Source organism: Tiliqua scincoides, chromosome 2, assembly GCF_035046505.1.
Source record: "Tiliqua scincoides isolate rTilSci1 chromosome 2, rTilSci1.hap2, whole genome shotgun sequence".
Taxonomy (NCBI): domain Eukaryota; kingdom Metazoa; phylum Chordata; class Lepidosauria; order Squamata; family Scincidae; genus Tiliqua; species Tiliqua scincoides.
The window spans coordinates 265282831-265297791 of NC_089822.1; the positions used below are offsets into that span (position 1 = coordinate 265282831).

Genomic DNA, 14961 nt, shown 5'->3' on the forward strand with positions numbered 1-14961 from the left:
GTAGTGGAGGGAACCCTCATCCCACAGGTCACGTGAGAGGCTGAACAGTTGCCCTCACGCTGAGAGCAGTTTTGTCAGGCCAGTATGGGCTCCAGCAAGTCTCCAGTGGGCCAGAGGCTCATTGGAGACTGAGGGGCCCCTTTGGGCTGGATTGGGAGTCCCTGAAGGCCACAAGTGGCCCCCAGGCCAGGGTTTGGACACCCCTGCTTTAAGAGGATGTCTGCTGTGACATGCATGTGCCTAGCCTGGTCTAAAAACAAAGTGTGTCTGCTTTTTTCCTTCCCAAAGTTTTTTTTTTCCTTGCTTTTTCATATGCAGATTTAATCAATTAATTGGCAGTTAAATGACTGATATTTTTAATCTGGGCACAGCCTTGGAAAATACATGTATTTTTCATTGTAAGCACGCCTCTGATTTTAATATCCAGAAAAACAAAACTGGTGCGCATGACACTTGTGTGCTTCCCTTTGTCCCTTACAGAAGATGGTTTACAACCTCCTTGAAATCCTGGTTTAAAACAAACCACTCTCTTCAATACAGGAGGCCAGTTAGTTTAAATGCTGGTTGATACATGAACAAAAATCATCAGTCAGTTTCATGTTCCACCACACGGGGATGAAAATTGAAGTTTCTCCCCCTGTCTGGGCATTCATAGGGCTTCTCTTTCCTGTGGGTTCTCTCGTGTTTGAGCACACCAGTCCTGTTACTGAAGCGCTTCCCACAATCAGAACACTGGTACGGCTTCTCTCCAGTGTGGATTCTTTCATGTTTAATGAGGACGGATCTGTTGCTGAAGCTTTTCTCGCACACAGAGCATTTGTATGGCTTCTCCCCTGTGTGAGTTCTCTTGTGTGCTATGAATGTGGAGTGATGGGCAAAGCTCTTCCCACATGCCAAGCATATGTAGGGCTTCTCCCCTGTGTGGGTTCTCTGATGCCCAAGAAGTTGAGACCTCTGACAGAAGCTTTTTCCACAGTCAAAGCATTTGTGCGGCTTCTCACCTGTGTGGATTCTCTGGTGCCTGATGAGATCTGACCTCCGGCTGAAGCTTTTTCCACACTCAGAACATATGTGCAGTTTTTCTGCCATTTCAATTCTTTTGTGTTTAATCAAGTCTGAGATGGGGCAGAGGCCTTCCCTGTTCTCGGGGTATGTTTCCAGGTTTCTATCATTGGAGATTTTTTGCCAGGCTGTAGTTTCTTCTTGGTCTGCACCAAAAATAAATTTCTCCACCTTCTCCTCAGAGTTTGTTCCTTGTTGCCTTTCTGCTCTTTGCTGATTTCCAGATAGTCCTTTCAGCTCATGGCAATGGCAAACATTTCCCTCTCTTTCCATAGGAACCCCCTGTTGTTCTATATACCCAGGATTTTTCACCTGGGAAATTTTTTCAGTCTCTCTGGACTGCTCATCATTTCCTGGAACAAAAAGACAAATTTCAACACGGTGATTATTATTAGGGTTATCGCCCAATGAAAGGAATCTTACAGCCCAATGCTACTCATATCAACAGGTGTAAGTCCCACTATGTTCAATGGGGCTTACTCTCAGGAAAGCATGCATGCTTTTGCGAGAGTAATGGGAGTGGAGAGTGATGGGATTCTTGAGAGCAATGGAAGTAGTTCTCATTGGACTAAATGAGACTTATTTCTGAGTAGACATGCAAAGGATTGGACTGTTAGGGCACAATCCTATGCCCTACTTTCTCCTACTCAGAAGTAAGTCCCATTCTGTTCAACAGGTCTTACTCCCAGAAAAGTGTGCATAGGATTGCAGTCTTAGGGCCCAATCCTATCCAATTTTCCAGTACCAGTGCAGCTGTGCCAATGGGGCATGCAGTGCATCTTGTGGTGGAGCAGTAGTCACAGAGGCCTCCTTAAGGTATGGGAACATTTGTTCCTTTACCTTGGGGTTGCATTGCAACTGCACCGGTGCTGGAAAGTTTGACCCTTAGGGTCAAATCCTATCCAATTTTCCAGTACAAGGGCAGCCGTGCCAATGGGGGCATTCACTGCACCCTGTGCTGGGAAGGTAGCCACAGAGGCTTCATGAAGATATGGGAACATTTGTTCCCTTCCTTCAAGGCTGTATTGTGGCTGCACTGGTGCTGGAAAGTTGGACAGCATTAGGCCCTCAGTCTACTAATCCATTCAATTTGCACAGGAGTCAAATCATAGTTTTGAACATATTTTATAATAATTTTTTAAAAAAGTGCAGATAGCAGGTGCTATCTTAGAAGAGGCATTCCCTCCTGTATGTGAGCAAAAAGGGAATGCCTCTTTTGAAAGGATGGCTGCCACCTGGTGTTTTTATAAGAACTACTAGAAAAAATGTTCTTAAAAATATGGTATTGCACAATTGACAGTGCCTGTTTCATTAATTAAAAAAAGCTGTTTAACCCATTAACATAATAATTAGTGGTTAAAGCCCTGATTTTTATTCATTTGTACCCACCCTTCCCCCAAAGAACTCAAAGTAGCATGCATGAAATGATCTTCAGCTAATCAAGCCTGAGTGATGGTGACTGGCCCAATGTCACCCAGTAAACCTCATGCCCTGAAGAATCTTCTGAATCAATCCTTCCGCTTCAGGGTCATGTCATCTTAGAACACTAGAAAAGAGCAGCACCACAAAGCAGGAGTAACCCAGAAGTCAAACAAATATGACTTTAATATGTTTTTAATTGTGAGCCACCTTGAGTGTCCTTCACTAGTTAGAAAGGTGGGATATAAATTTCTTAAATAAATAAATACACAGGTGCAGTAGGTAAATATATTTGATCCCAGCTTTGTAAATCCCAGAGCAGTTCAATCAAGTTGCTTTCCATCAGGGAACGCATAGTAATTTTTTAAATAACTTTCTTCAAATGGGCCCCACTGATTTAGTCCTATTTTTGTCAGGAATCTGGTAGCTCCTTGTGGCAGTTCATGCAAAAGAAAGGGCGGAAGATGGCTGAATGACAGAGCTCTTCAGACCTACAAAATTATGCAGAGGATGGATAAAGTGGATAGGGGCATGTTCTAGAGTTAGGACAGACAAAAGAAAATATTTCTTTACCCAGCTTGTCATCTGTGGAACTTCTTGCCACAGGATGTGGTGGTGGCATCTGACCTGGATGCCTTTAAAAGGGGATTGGACAGATTTCTGGAGGAAAAGTTCATCGCAGGTTACAAGCCATGATGGGTATATGCAACCTCCTGATTTTAGAAGTAGGCTACTTCAGAAAGCCAGGTGCAAGGGAGGGCACCAGGATTAATGTCTCTTGTGGTCTTGGGTGCTCCCTGAGACATTTGGTGGGCCACTGTGAGATACAGGAAGCTGAACAAGATGGGCTTTTGGCCTGATCCAGTGGGGCTCTTCTTATGTTCTTATGCATGCAGTAGGTCCCAGGTTCAATACCAAGACTAGACACTGGGTGGAAGAGGCCCTTGCTTGGTACCTTGGAGAGAGCCAGGGATTGAACGCGGGACCCTCCGCAAGCAAAACAGGTGCCCTGTCACTGAGGTATAGTCCTCCCTGACAAGGCCCTCCCCACTGACCTCAAAGAATTATGGGGGTTCATGTGGGACTACTAGGAGAGCTGTCAGCACCCTCTCTATCACCATCAAAGTGTCCAAGAAAACCAGGACATAAAAGTCTTACTTAGTAAGTGGGCATCTCCACAAGCTTCTTCCACAGCCTCTGATGGACTATGATCCACTTCATGAGAATCCACAGCCAGTTCTGCAAATGCCTGAAACAGCAAAGGGGATCTTGTTCAGCTCAGGAAAAAGGGACAGGGAAGTTGACTGTTTAAGGCCAAGATTTCCAGAGGGGTTGAGGTATTTGGGTGTGGCAGAAACCAACACTGAAAGAGAGCTGAGAACAAACCTGGGCAGGATGCCAGCAGGTCAGCTTCACCTGCGTTCACTGAAGCTCCATTCACAACTCTCATATCTCAGTGCCATTGACAGACCCATCCTCCTCCAGGAATCGGACTCAACTTCCTTTTCTTAAGTCATCCATCCATCACCACTCTGTAGCAGTGAGTTCCACAAACTAATTATGCATTGTATCAAGAAGGACTTTCCTCTGCCTATTCTGAACCTACTGTTAATTTCACTGAGTGATCCCAGGGTCTAGTGTGACAGGAGAGGGAGAAAAGTGTCTGACTTTCTTCTGTCTCCCAACTCCTCATACCACACTGTAACTAAGCTAAAGTATGTATAACTGACATCATCGCATAGTCTTCCCCTGCTTAATGGTTGGCAACCTTCAGTCTTGAAAGACTATGGTATAAGCCTACAGCACTTGGTATTCCCAGGTGGTCTCCCATCCAAGTACTAACCAGGCCTGACCCTGCTTAGCTTCCAAGATCAGACAAGATCAGGCATGTGCAGGGTAACAGTTGCCCTGCTTACCCTGCCTCCATTTCTCTTCACCTTCCTCTGTTGCTTCCCTGAGGCCAATATTTAAATTGCAAGCTTCTAGGGCAGGGGTTCTCAAACTCCCTCGGAGTTTGAGCCCCAAGGTAAGTCTTTGTGGGGGGGCAGGGGGGAACGGCAGTAGTGCGATCCCTAGGATTGCACCGCTGTGGGGGAAGAGGAAGCTTTGGCTAACATCCTGTACCTGTTGCCAGGGTCCAAGGGATGTGGGAAGTCCTGTGGAGCCCTCTTCAGGGCTCCCCGCGGCTTATCAAAGGTGAAAATAGCGATCGCGACCCACTTTCGGGTTGCAATCCCAAAACCCTTTCCCCTTCCCCCACCCCTTAAAAGGCCAGAGGCTGAGGTCATCGCGATGCCCCAGTTTGAGAACCTGAGCTCTAGGGGCAGTGACTTATCCTCTCATACTTTGCAAAATACATAGCACAAACAGAACAATTCTACTCGTGTCTACTCAGAAATAAATCCCACTGAGTCCAGTGGGATTTACTCCCAGGTATGTTTGTATGGGATTGCAGCTAAATCTTACAAGGATGGGACGTCATAGTCTTGCACAGCTTACCAGCTCCCCACAAAGCCTCCTTCTGATCAGCAATAGCCAAATAAATGGGTGTGTGTCCATAGTACAAAGTGCAAATGTGGTCCCTTTGAACAGCCTTACAGAGTACCTAACAAAGCCTCCTCTTAGTTCTGTGAATGGCGTCTCCACTGTACCACTGACTCTGGGCTCCAGGGATTCTTTACGGCTCTCACCTGCTTTTCTGATCTCTCTGGCTGTCTCAGCAGGAAGTCCTCAGCCAGGGCCACAGCCTGGGCGCATGTCTCCGGGCCCCCTTCCCTGACCCAGCTCTGGATTTCCTGTGGCAGGATAGTCAAAAACTGCTCCAGGATCACCAGCTCCAGGATCCGCTCCTTGGTGTGCCTCTCAGGCTTCAACCACTGGTGACACAGATCCCACAGCCGGCAACAAGCCCCTCGCGGCCCCTCGGCCTCTTGGTAGCGGAACTGCCTGAAGCGCTGGCACTCCAAATCAGTGGCATTCTCCCCAGGGATTTCTTCCTTCATCTTCCTGTCATCCACCTCGTGCTCGACTGCTCCATGAAGGCCTTCCAGAGGTTTCACATCCTCTTCTCCTTGAAGGGATGGACCTGTGTTGGTCTCTCCCTTGCTGGGGGATAGAAACTCCTTTGTATCCTCCCACAATGGGGGGTCCAGCAGCTGTGGGTTGCTCCATTCCAAGCGAGGACACTCCACAGCCTTCAGAAACTCCTGCCATTGGGCTTCCCAGCGCTGCGGTAGAACCTCCCCTGGCTCCTGTTTCACCTGGGGCAGCGTCATCCTTTGAGGAAATCCCTGGATGCTCCCACTCTGGACAACCAGGGAGGATTTTCTGCCCGACCCTGACCCTCCCCCAACTTCAGGGATGGCTATATCCTGTTCCTCCAGTTTGACCCTGGGAGACGGTCCATGTTTGGGTGCTATCTGCAGCTCTGCAGCCATCATACTGAGATAGGGTCCACTCAGGCCTACCACCTACCCCTCCATCCTAATTCATGTGCCTGGAGGTCTTCAGTCAGCGCCACCTTGCAGAATGGCCCTCTTGAACACAGCAGTGTCCCATCGTGATGTTTTAGCTTCTCAGCAATTTCAGGCCAGTGGTCATTTTGTAGAGGCTGGTCATACTTCTTTGCAAGAAAGGCTTTGCCCTTAAAGAGAAAGAGATAATCAGCCACCTAAGAGAAAGAAGAGTATCTAAGAATATCAGGGCTGCCATATACCACGTTAAATCACAGAGTCATCAAGCCCAGTTTTGTTGACTGACGGGCAGTGTCATAGGAGCAAATGCATGGACTTGGCTGCCACACAGTGTGGTGACAGTCACTAGCTTAGGTGGCTTCAAAACAGGATTAGAACAAGTCATACGGGAGAGGCCCCGCTGGCTTTTAGTCAGAGTAGCCATAGGAACATAAGAACAGCCCCACTGGATCAGGCCAAAGGCCCATCTAGTCCAGCTTCCTGTACCTCATAGTGACCCACCAAATGCTTTAGGGAGCGCACAAAACAACAGACACAACCTGCGTCCTGGTGCCCTCTCCTGCATCTGGCAATCAGAGGCAGCCTGCCTCTAAAACCAAGACCTTGCACATACCTACTATGACTTGTAACCCGTAACTATGACTTGTAACCTGTAAACTACCCTGCAAACTACCCTGCAAACTGGGCAAAGAGACACTTTTTGAGGTGGTGCTCCTCTTATATTCAGTAGGGGGAGAATAAGTGTCCTTCTTCACCTCAGCACCATGTCATTTCTAATGGCTGTTGCTGGTGGCTACAATCCTATCCACACTTTCCTGGGAGTAAGCTCCACTGACTATAATGGGACTTACTTCTGAATAGACAAGCATAGCATTCGGTTCAGTGTCTCTTCTGCACCTCTTTTTAAACGGTGAGCCCTTTGGGGACAGGGAGCCATTTAATTATTTCGCTGTAAACCATTGTGTGAACTTTTGTTGCTGTTGAAAAGCAGTATATAAAAATTCTTAATATTAATTATCTGAATATAACCGTAGTTGGCAAAAAGAAAAATCAAGTTTGGCTCATTGATATTGGAATCCCAGGTGACAGTTAGAAGATAAAGAACATGATAAGATACCAAGACCCAATTTCCATTTTGCAAATATCCTCTTCTTGCAAATATCGACTTCCCCCTGTCAATATTGGGCTTGGGAAAGGAGAGTTACAACTCTGCCCTTCTGAACTTCTTCCAACCTTCTGTAATTTTCCCACTATTAACCTGTAACTTTGGTGGATGCATAAAGCTGCCTGGGCCCATCTAGCTTCCCTTGCCTGCACTGGCTGGGAGCAGCTCAGCAGGGTTTCAGACAGGTCTGTTTCCCAGCCCTGTGGGGAGGTGGCAGAGATCAAGTTCAGGACAAGCTACATGCAAAGGCAGAGGTTTCCCAGCTGATCTACAGCAACTATGTCCTAAGATCCTGCTGGGTGCCCCAGCAATGTGGTTCTGCTGGGATCACTGACCCATGCTCCCTAGCCAAGTAAAGAAAGACTGCCTGCTTGCCCAGCTTCTTTGCCCCCCTGCCTTCCTTCAACTCCCTATAACCAAAAAGGCCCTTGAAACTGACCTCCACTGGAGAGCTGCAGCCAAGGCACTGTCAGCTTGCACCAAGCAACTCTCCTGCATGCCTGAGAAATTCAAAAGGTAGATGCTCCTAAGCAAGGAGGGGGAGCAGGAAGGGCAGCAAGCATTGCATTCCCCCCTTGTCAGGTTTCTCTAGCCTCTCTGGAAACCGGCTCTCTGTCTTTAACCCTTCCCTCACATTGCTAGGTATGTATTACTTCCCATGTATTTATGAATGAGTTTTCCTCTAAGGTCCTTAGGGCTAAATAAATACATGGTCTTTCTCCCCACTTTCTGTCTTGTAACATCTGTAGAGGTAAAGCTAAGAAAGGAGTGAGCCATGATCTTTCAGTAAGCATCCTGGCTGAGTAGGGATTTGAATCCAGGACTCCTCAAATCTAGCCCAGCGTTCTTACCACTACATCACCCTTGCAGAATGAGACTATGAAGATGGATTGCTCTGAGTCAGACCACTGGTTGATCTATCCACCCCAATGATCTCATCTGACTGTCAGGGGCCCTGAGGCAGGGGTGTTTCTGAGCCTTGCACCCTGGAGATTCTGGGGGTTGAATCCAAGTTTTGTGCCCTGCCTCTGAGCTGTGCACCGCCCCCCCCCCCCAAGAGAGTGAGAAACACAGAACAATTACCCGAAAATTAGCTAAATTTGAAGCAGGTTCAACCATCAGTAGCTATTAGCTGGGATGGCTAAAAAGAACTTCGAGGTTTAGAGGCAGTGTACCTTTGGACACCAGTGGCTATGGGGCAAACAAGGGAGGGTGCCCTGCATGTGGGCTTCCCAAAGGTCTTTTGATGGGCCACTTTGGGAAATGGGGTGCTGGACTACATTGGCCTGTGGCCCGATCCAGCAAGGTTTTTCATATGTTTTGGAAACAAGGCAAAATGTGTTTATTTATTGGAGCCATTTATATCCTAAGAACATATGAAGAGCCCCGCTAAATCAGGCCAAAAGCCCATCTAGTCCAGCTTCCTGTATCTCACAGTGTCCCACCAGATGCCTCAATGAGCCCACAAGACCACAAGAGACCTGCGTCCTGGTGCCCTCCCTTGCATCTGGAAGGCAAGGGAGGACACCAGGGAGGGGAGGGACCTTGCATATCCTGCTTTTCTTCAGATAATCGGAGTGAGGGGCCGTCAGTCAGCTGCAGCATAGAAGTGATGAGTTTTGTGGCACCTGCCTGATTTATGGTGGCACAAGATATCAGGGCCAGAGTCCACTTTGCCACATGTATGAAGTATTAATGCACACATCGGCGTAGCAAAAAATGGCAAACAATAGAGCCAAGAGGCCATGAAATGCAAGAGAGATGGTCTGTGTCATCATGTGCCAATTTCTGCTACCTCTTCATGGGTCTTATTATGTATGCAAGTTATGCAGGATCGAAATCCTGCATAACTGATTGGCCCAGACTTATGGCTGGCCAATCAGGTTATGAATCAAAATCCTACCATCCCATTGACCCTCTAGTTAAGGTTTCAACTGCACCAATCATGAGGAGTCTGGGAGGTATATAACAGGTCGACATCATAGGTGCTAGACCACCACAGTGCCTGCCACTTGAAGGCACCAGGATGCAGGTCTCTTGTCCTGTGTGCTTCCTGAGGCATTTGGTGGGCCACTGTGAGATACAGGAAGCTGGACTAGATGGGTCCTTGACCTGATCCAGTGGGGCTGTTCTTATGTTCTTAGGTACCAATCTGCCACAGTTTACACCTATAATTGTCTATGCGGAGAGAAGGCCCCCTGAGTTCAATGGTCATTGCTCCCAGTCGAGTGTGCATAGCATTGCAGGCGGGTGCCACAAGATTGCACTGTTGAGCATGGAAAGGCTGAATTGCAAGCGTCAAAACCATAGAGAGCACTGATTCTTAGACAGGCCCCACATTTGAAAAAGGGGGGACTGTAAATACTGCAAGGTCCCTTCCTGCTTCTGTTCCCAGCCAAGCTTGTGCAGTGCAGCTATTGTTGCAGCCTAATTGACAACCTCTGCTGCCGGTTGGGGTGAGTTTAAAGGGGGGTTTAAAGGGTTAATGAAAGGGCCGCTTTCTTTTCTCCAGGGAGGGGATCAGGAGAGGAGGTTGGAAAGGGAGATCTTTGCAGTGGGTTCAGGGTGCCCCCCCTTTAGTATTTGCATTACGGGGGTTGACGGCTTTTCAACTTGCCAATTCTAAATCCAGCCACTTACCACATGGGAAGCCAAGTCACCAAAGGTCTTGCGGCAACTGCAATATGACCATCACACCAAGCTTCATTATTTTCATTTTGCATCCTTTGGCATGTTTTCAACCAGTTGAGTGCACATGTATAGACAGGCAAGCAGGCTGGCTGGCTGATGGACTCACTTGGCCAGCAATGTTAGACTTGCAGAGGTGACAAGCTGGCTTTTCTAGGCACGTATGGGGAGCATAAGGAAAGACGAGGCAATGGAAGAAGCTGACAAAAGGCTTGCAGCAGGGCAGAGCCACAAAGAAGGAAGTGCATGGAGCCAGGTGGCAGTAGCATACCTAGGAGGGGTATAAACCAGCACTGGAGGCACCATGTGCTGTGTAAACACTTGCCGTCAAAGCCATTTTGGGCAGTGCGTCAAAGCCATTGTGGGCAGCAAAGGCAATGCGTAGGGAATGTCCCCTAGTTCCGGTGTTATTCCGGAGGCGTGCTGGGGGAGGGAGTGGGGCAGGAGGTAGGTGGGACCGGTGGAGCAGAGCTGGCCACCAGCCTGACACGGAGACTCTTGATTCTACGGCAACGCAAGTGTTGCCGTAGAATTGAGCAGCCCCATTGCAGGGCTTCTTGCCTTGCCTTCTTGCCTTACCTAAGCTGCCAGCAGCTGCCCTGTTGCATGCAAGATGTCACGGCTGCTGTTTTGGCACCAGGGCAATCCCAGCACAATGGGTAGCTCAGGATTGGGCTGTAGTAATTTGATTTTTTTGGTAAACCACCATGGACTTTTTTGGTGAAAAGCGCTATATACCTACTAGTAATTTGGGGGCCTCCTGTTAATTCAGGAGGAAGGTTTTCCCAAGGCTCACTAACTATACATGGTGGCTGCCTTTTCCCAGTCCATTCCCAGTTTACCCAGTTAAAAGGATGAAGCAGGGGCTGGGGTAGGTACCAGCTGCAAGATGTTGCATTTGTCTTGCCCTCTCTCCTCCCTTTCACCTTGATCATAATGTTTTTTAGCACGGGTTTGCCAAAGGTTTCTTTGTTCTCTGTCATTCCTGTGTGTCTCTTTTCCCTTATTCCTACCAGCCTCCTGCCTTAACCACCTTTTTATCTGAATCTCTCACTTCTTCTGTGGAGTGATCCAAAGAGAGTCTCATGAACTCTTTCAGTGAGCTGGCATTTGTGAAGAACACAGCAGAAAGTGCTTGCAAACATTTTTGGAGAAAGACTGAGCACTGCGGGGGTGAGAGTTAGAGTGGAGACCCTGAGCTAGGAGAAGAGCCATTCTCAGAGAAAATGGCTGCTGAGCAAGGGATTGTGGGAGATCCAGTTTCCCTTTTCCCAGCTGGATTGCACCAAGGAGGGTCAAGGGAAGGACAGGGCCTTGTAAGCCCCAAAGCGGAGGAAGAATCAGAAGATTTGCATGATCCTCCTCTTAGCATCCAGACTGGGAGAGCTGGGGCTTCCCCACAGATCAAACAGGAGGCAGACGACAGGATGATACACCCTTGGGAACCCCAGTGGCACGATTTCCCAAAGGAACTGCCATCCTTTCATGCAGGGTGGGAGAACCTACCGATGGGAGAACCCTCCCCATGGGAAGAGCCTGAGAATTTTTCAGCCTCTTTTGTGGGCACTGCTGACTCTGGCCAGCAACCCAGAGGAGAGCAGGAAGCCCAGCTCCTACCCAGCCTAAGTCGAGACGCCCACGGGACAGAGGGCAGACTCTTTGCCAAAGCCAAGGTTGGCTGTGGGAAGGTTGAGGAGAAGACCCTGGACGAGGAGACAGTCAGTGCTGAGCTGCGGCGCCAACGCTTCCGGCAGTTCTGCTACCTGGAGGCAGAGGGTCCACGAGAGGCCTGCAGCCGCCTTTGGTTCCTTTGCTACCAGTGGCTGAAGCCCGAGAAGCGCACCAAGGAGCAGATCCTGGAACTTCTGATCCTGGAGCAGTTCCTGACCGTCCTGCCATTGGAGATCCAAAGCTGGGTGAAGGAGCGCGGCCCCGAGACCTGCGCCCAGGCAGTGGCCCTGGCAGAGGAGTTCCTGCAGAGGCAGGAAGAGCCACTGAGAATGGACTGTGAGCTCTCCCAGGAAGGAGACAGCGACTTGGGATCTCTGTTACCTCTGCAGCACATGGAGAAAGTGGTAAGCGTTGGCTTCTGCCTCCCCCCTTATTTCAATCACCTGATATCACCCATTTGGCTTACAACCATTTTATTCCCCCTCCCCCCACAAATTACTACTTCACACAATGCATAATTAATTTATGGAACTTCCTGCCGCAAGACGTGGTGATGGCCATGAGGTTAGATGGCTGTAAAAGGGGATGATCCAAATTCACGGCTAGTGGCCCTGATTACTAAATCGAACTTCCAGGTGCATCGATAATCTACCATTTTGAATACTGATGCCTGGGGGGGCAACTGTGGGAGAAGGGCTATTGCCTTCACCAGTGACTCCCAAACTCACTGGGGCCACAGTGCCCTCTGCACTCATCGGGGTGCTGCAAGTGTATGGCTGCTCTTGATCCATGCGTGAAGGCCAGAAGTTCCCAAAGTGTGCATCATGGTGCACTCACAGGGGCACCATGTAGCTTCTTCTTCCTGGCTCACCCAGCCAACACTGCGCAAGCTCAGAATTTTCTTTCTGTCCTGATTAAGTTCATCATCACGTTCCAGGTCTCTGGACTGTTGGCAGAGGTTGGCCTGTATTCCTCCAAAACCAAGGGAACAGTAGAGGGCACCAGCAAACAGGAGGGCACCAGAGATACTTCTTCATTGGGTAAGCCTTGGATGTACCAGTGTTGTAAGTCTCTGGGATGATTTGGGAGCACAGAAAAGAGGGGGATACAGCTTCCCAATAATGTTGTCTTGAGAACCATTGGTTCATTTGAATTTTTTGTATTCAGCAAAACACAACAAGATACAGGAGGCAATTGTTGTTGTCAACCTTCAGTCTCGAAAGACTATGGTATCGGCTCTGAATGGTGGTTCTGGAACAGCATCTAGTGTGGCTGAAAAGGCCAATTCGGGAGTGACAATCCCTTCCACACTGGGAGCAAGTGCAGTCTGTCCCTGGTCTGTCTCCCTGGCTATGGGCCTTCCTTCTTTGCCTCTTTGCCTCAGACTGTTGGCCAAGTGTCTCTTCAAACTGGGAAAGGCCATGCTGCACAGCCTGCCTCCAAGCGGGCCGCTCAGAGGCCAGGGTTTCCCACCTGTTGAGGTCCACTCCTAAGGCCTTCAGATTCCTCTTGCAGATGTCCTTGTATCACAGCTGTGGTCTACCTGTAGGGCGCTTTCCTTGCACAAGTTCTCCATAGAGGGGATCCTTTGGGATCCGGCCATCATCCATTCACAGGAGGCAATAACAATGTAAAAATGATTGCTCTACAGCGATTTTTCAGCCTTTGTCCTGTGGCACATTGGTGTGCCATGAAAGGTCCACAGGTGTGCCATGGGAGTTTGGAGCACAGTGAAAATCACTGAAAAGCTATTCGGGGTTCTGTGGCTCTATTTCTAGGGCAACTGTTCATAATAACAAATTGTCCCTCTTCCTCTGCCAGTTCCTTAAGAGGGACAGACAATTTGTTACTCCCCAGCCTCAGAAGGCCTTCTAAGGGCATCAAAATGTCACTTCTGGTTTCCTTCAGCCCTCTGGGAGCCTCTTTGGGGGGGTCCTTTGGGGGGTTTAGCAAGGCCTTCGGGGGGGTCAGGGAAACTGCATGCAGCCTCCCCAGGCCTCTAGAAGGGAGGCAGGGAGCAGGACTGGGGGGGGGGGAGGTGGTTTGGCTGGAGGGACAGCAGCTTGTGGTTGTGGGGCCAGGATTGCCATTGCTCCCGGAAGCTGGAAGTAACATCACAAGAGGCGAAGACCATAGACATCAGTGTGTCGTGAGAAGAAAACATTGAAATCCACTGCTCTACTCAATCTGTCTGACATAAAAAGAGATTTCATACCCTGAGGGAGGCACACTTTGTAACAAATTATGTTGTAACCTGCCTGGAGGCTACAAATACATTAGACTAGTGACACACAAGAATGAATTACAGTGTTAGCGAACATAATATAAAAACAGGTTACATATCATCCAAGTTGTTGAAATTCCTCCAGAATAAGATATGTGCCATTAAGTCTCTGTTTGTGACAGTCCCTCCTATGACAAAAGGGGTGCATTTCAGCTGGGGACCGGAACCCAGATAAACTTGTATGCTTTTCAGCTTGCTGCCCTCCCTCCTCCTCAACAACAGAACCAGGGGACATCCACTAAAATTGAGTGGCAGGTGAGTTAGGACAGACAAAATAAAATATTTCTTTACCAAGCGTGTCATTAGTCTGTGGAACCTGTGCCTAGGATGTGGTGGCATTTGGCCTGAATGCCTTTAAAAGGGGATTGGACAGATTTCTGGAGGAAAAATTCATCACAGGTTACAAGCTATGATGGGTATGTGCAAGCTCCTGATTTTAGAGTAGGCTACCTCAGAATGCCAGGTGCAAGGGAGGGCACCAGGATGCAGGTCTCTTGTGGTCTTGAGGCACCTGGAGGACCACTGTGAGATACAGGAAGCTGGACTAGTTGGGTCTTTGGTCTGTTTCAGTGCAGCTCTTCATCGTATGTAAGGGAGCTCTCTTCCTGCCCTTGCTCTGCTCCGCTCTGCTCAAAAAAGTATTCTTTGTGTGTGTGTGTTTATATGGGTGGAATCAATGGGTCTGAACCCAGGACACAGGGGTTTGTACTAGAGCTTTGCCTATGTCCCTTGGTTGCTGACACCACTATAATTCCTATAGGGAGGAGGGGTGTCATGTGGTGTGTGTGTGTGTGTGTGTGTGTGTGTGTGTGTGGTGTCCTTGGGGTGGTGCTTCTTGCTGTATTGGTCATTCCTAGTTGCTGGCAGGGAGACACCCCCCTCCCAGTGTCAAAAGCCTGCCAATCCTGTTGAATCAGAGGAAGTACAGGACACAAGACATGTGTTTACACTGTGGGAAGCAAAGCATCTCTCAAACCACTTTTGGCTGCTCTCTTTAAAACTGTTTTCTGTCTCCAGGCTAAAAATATATATTAGAATTGAATAGAATTCAACAGCCAACCCAATGAAAATATAGATTCTCTCTTTATTTTAACAGATAACGGGCAGATGAGAGAAAACATAGTCATTTCTCAGCCAGAAAATTCCAAGAAAGAAGAATCATCGGGAGATGGGGAAGACTTTGGAGCCGGTTCAGTTGC

At 48.6% G+C, this 14961-nt stretch overlaps 2 protein-coding genes across 2 annotated transcripts in view; one reads left to right on the top strand and one right to left on the bottom strand.

The window, feature by feature from the left end:
• LOC136640533 (zinc finger protein 271-like) overlaps positions 1-14961 on the top strand; it is a 37389-nt gene that overhangs the window by 18763 nt on the left and 3665 nt on the right. The gene's annotated exons all lie outside the window — the stretch shown is intronic.
• Positions 577-7646, bottom strand: LOC136640421 (zinc finger and SCAN domain-containing protein 31-like). Its single transcript, XM_066615545.1, has 4 exons — positions 7559-7646; positions 5172-6124; positions 3640-3730; positions 577-1415 (listed from the first exon to the last, which is right to left on the bottom strand). Exons 2-4 carry the CDS (start codon positions 5919-5921, stop codon positions 586-588), a joined length of 1671 nt encoding a protein of 556 aa, XP_066471642.1. The 5' UTR covers positions 5922-6124; positions 7559-7646; the 3' UTR covers positions 577-585.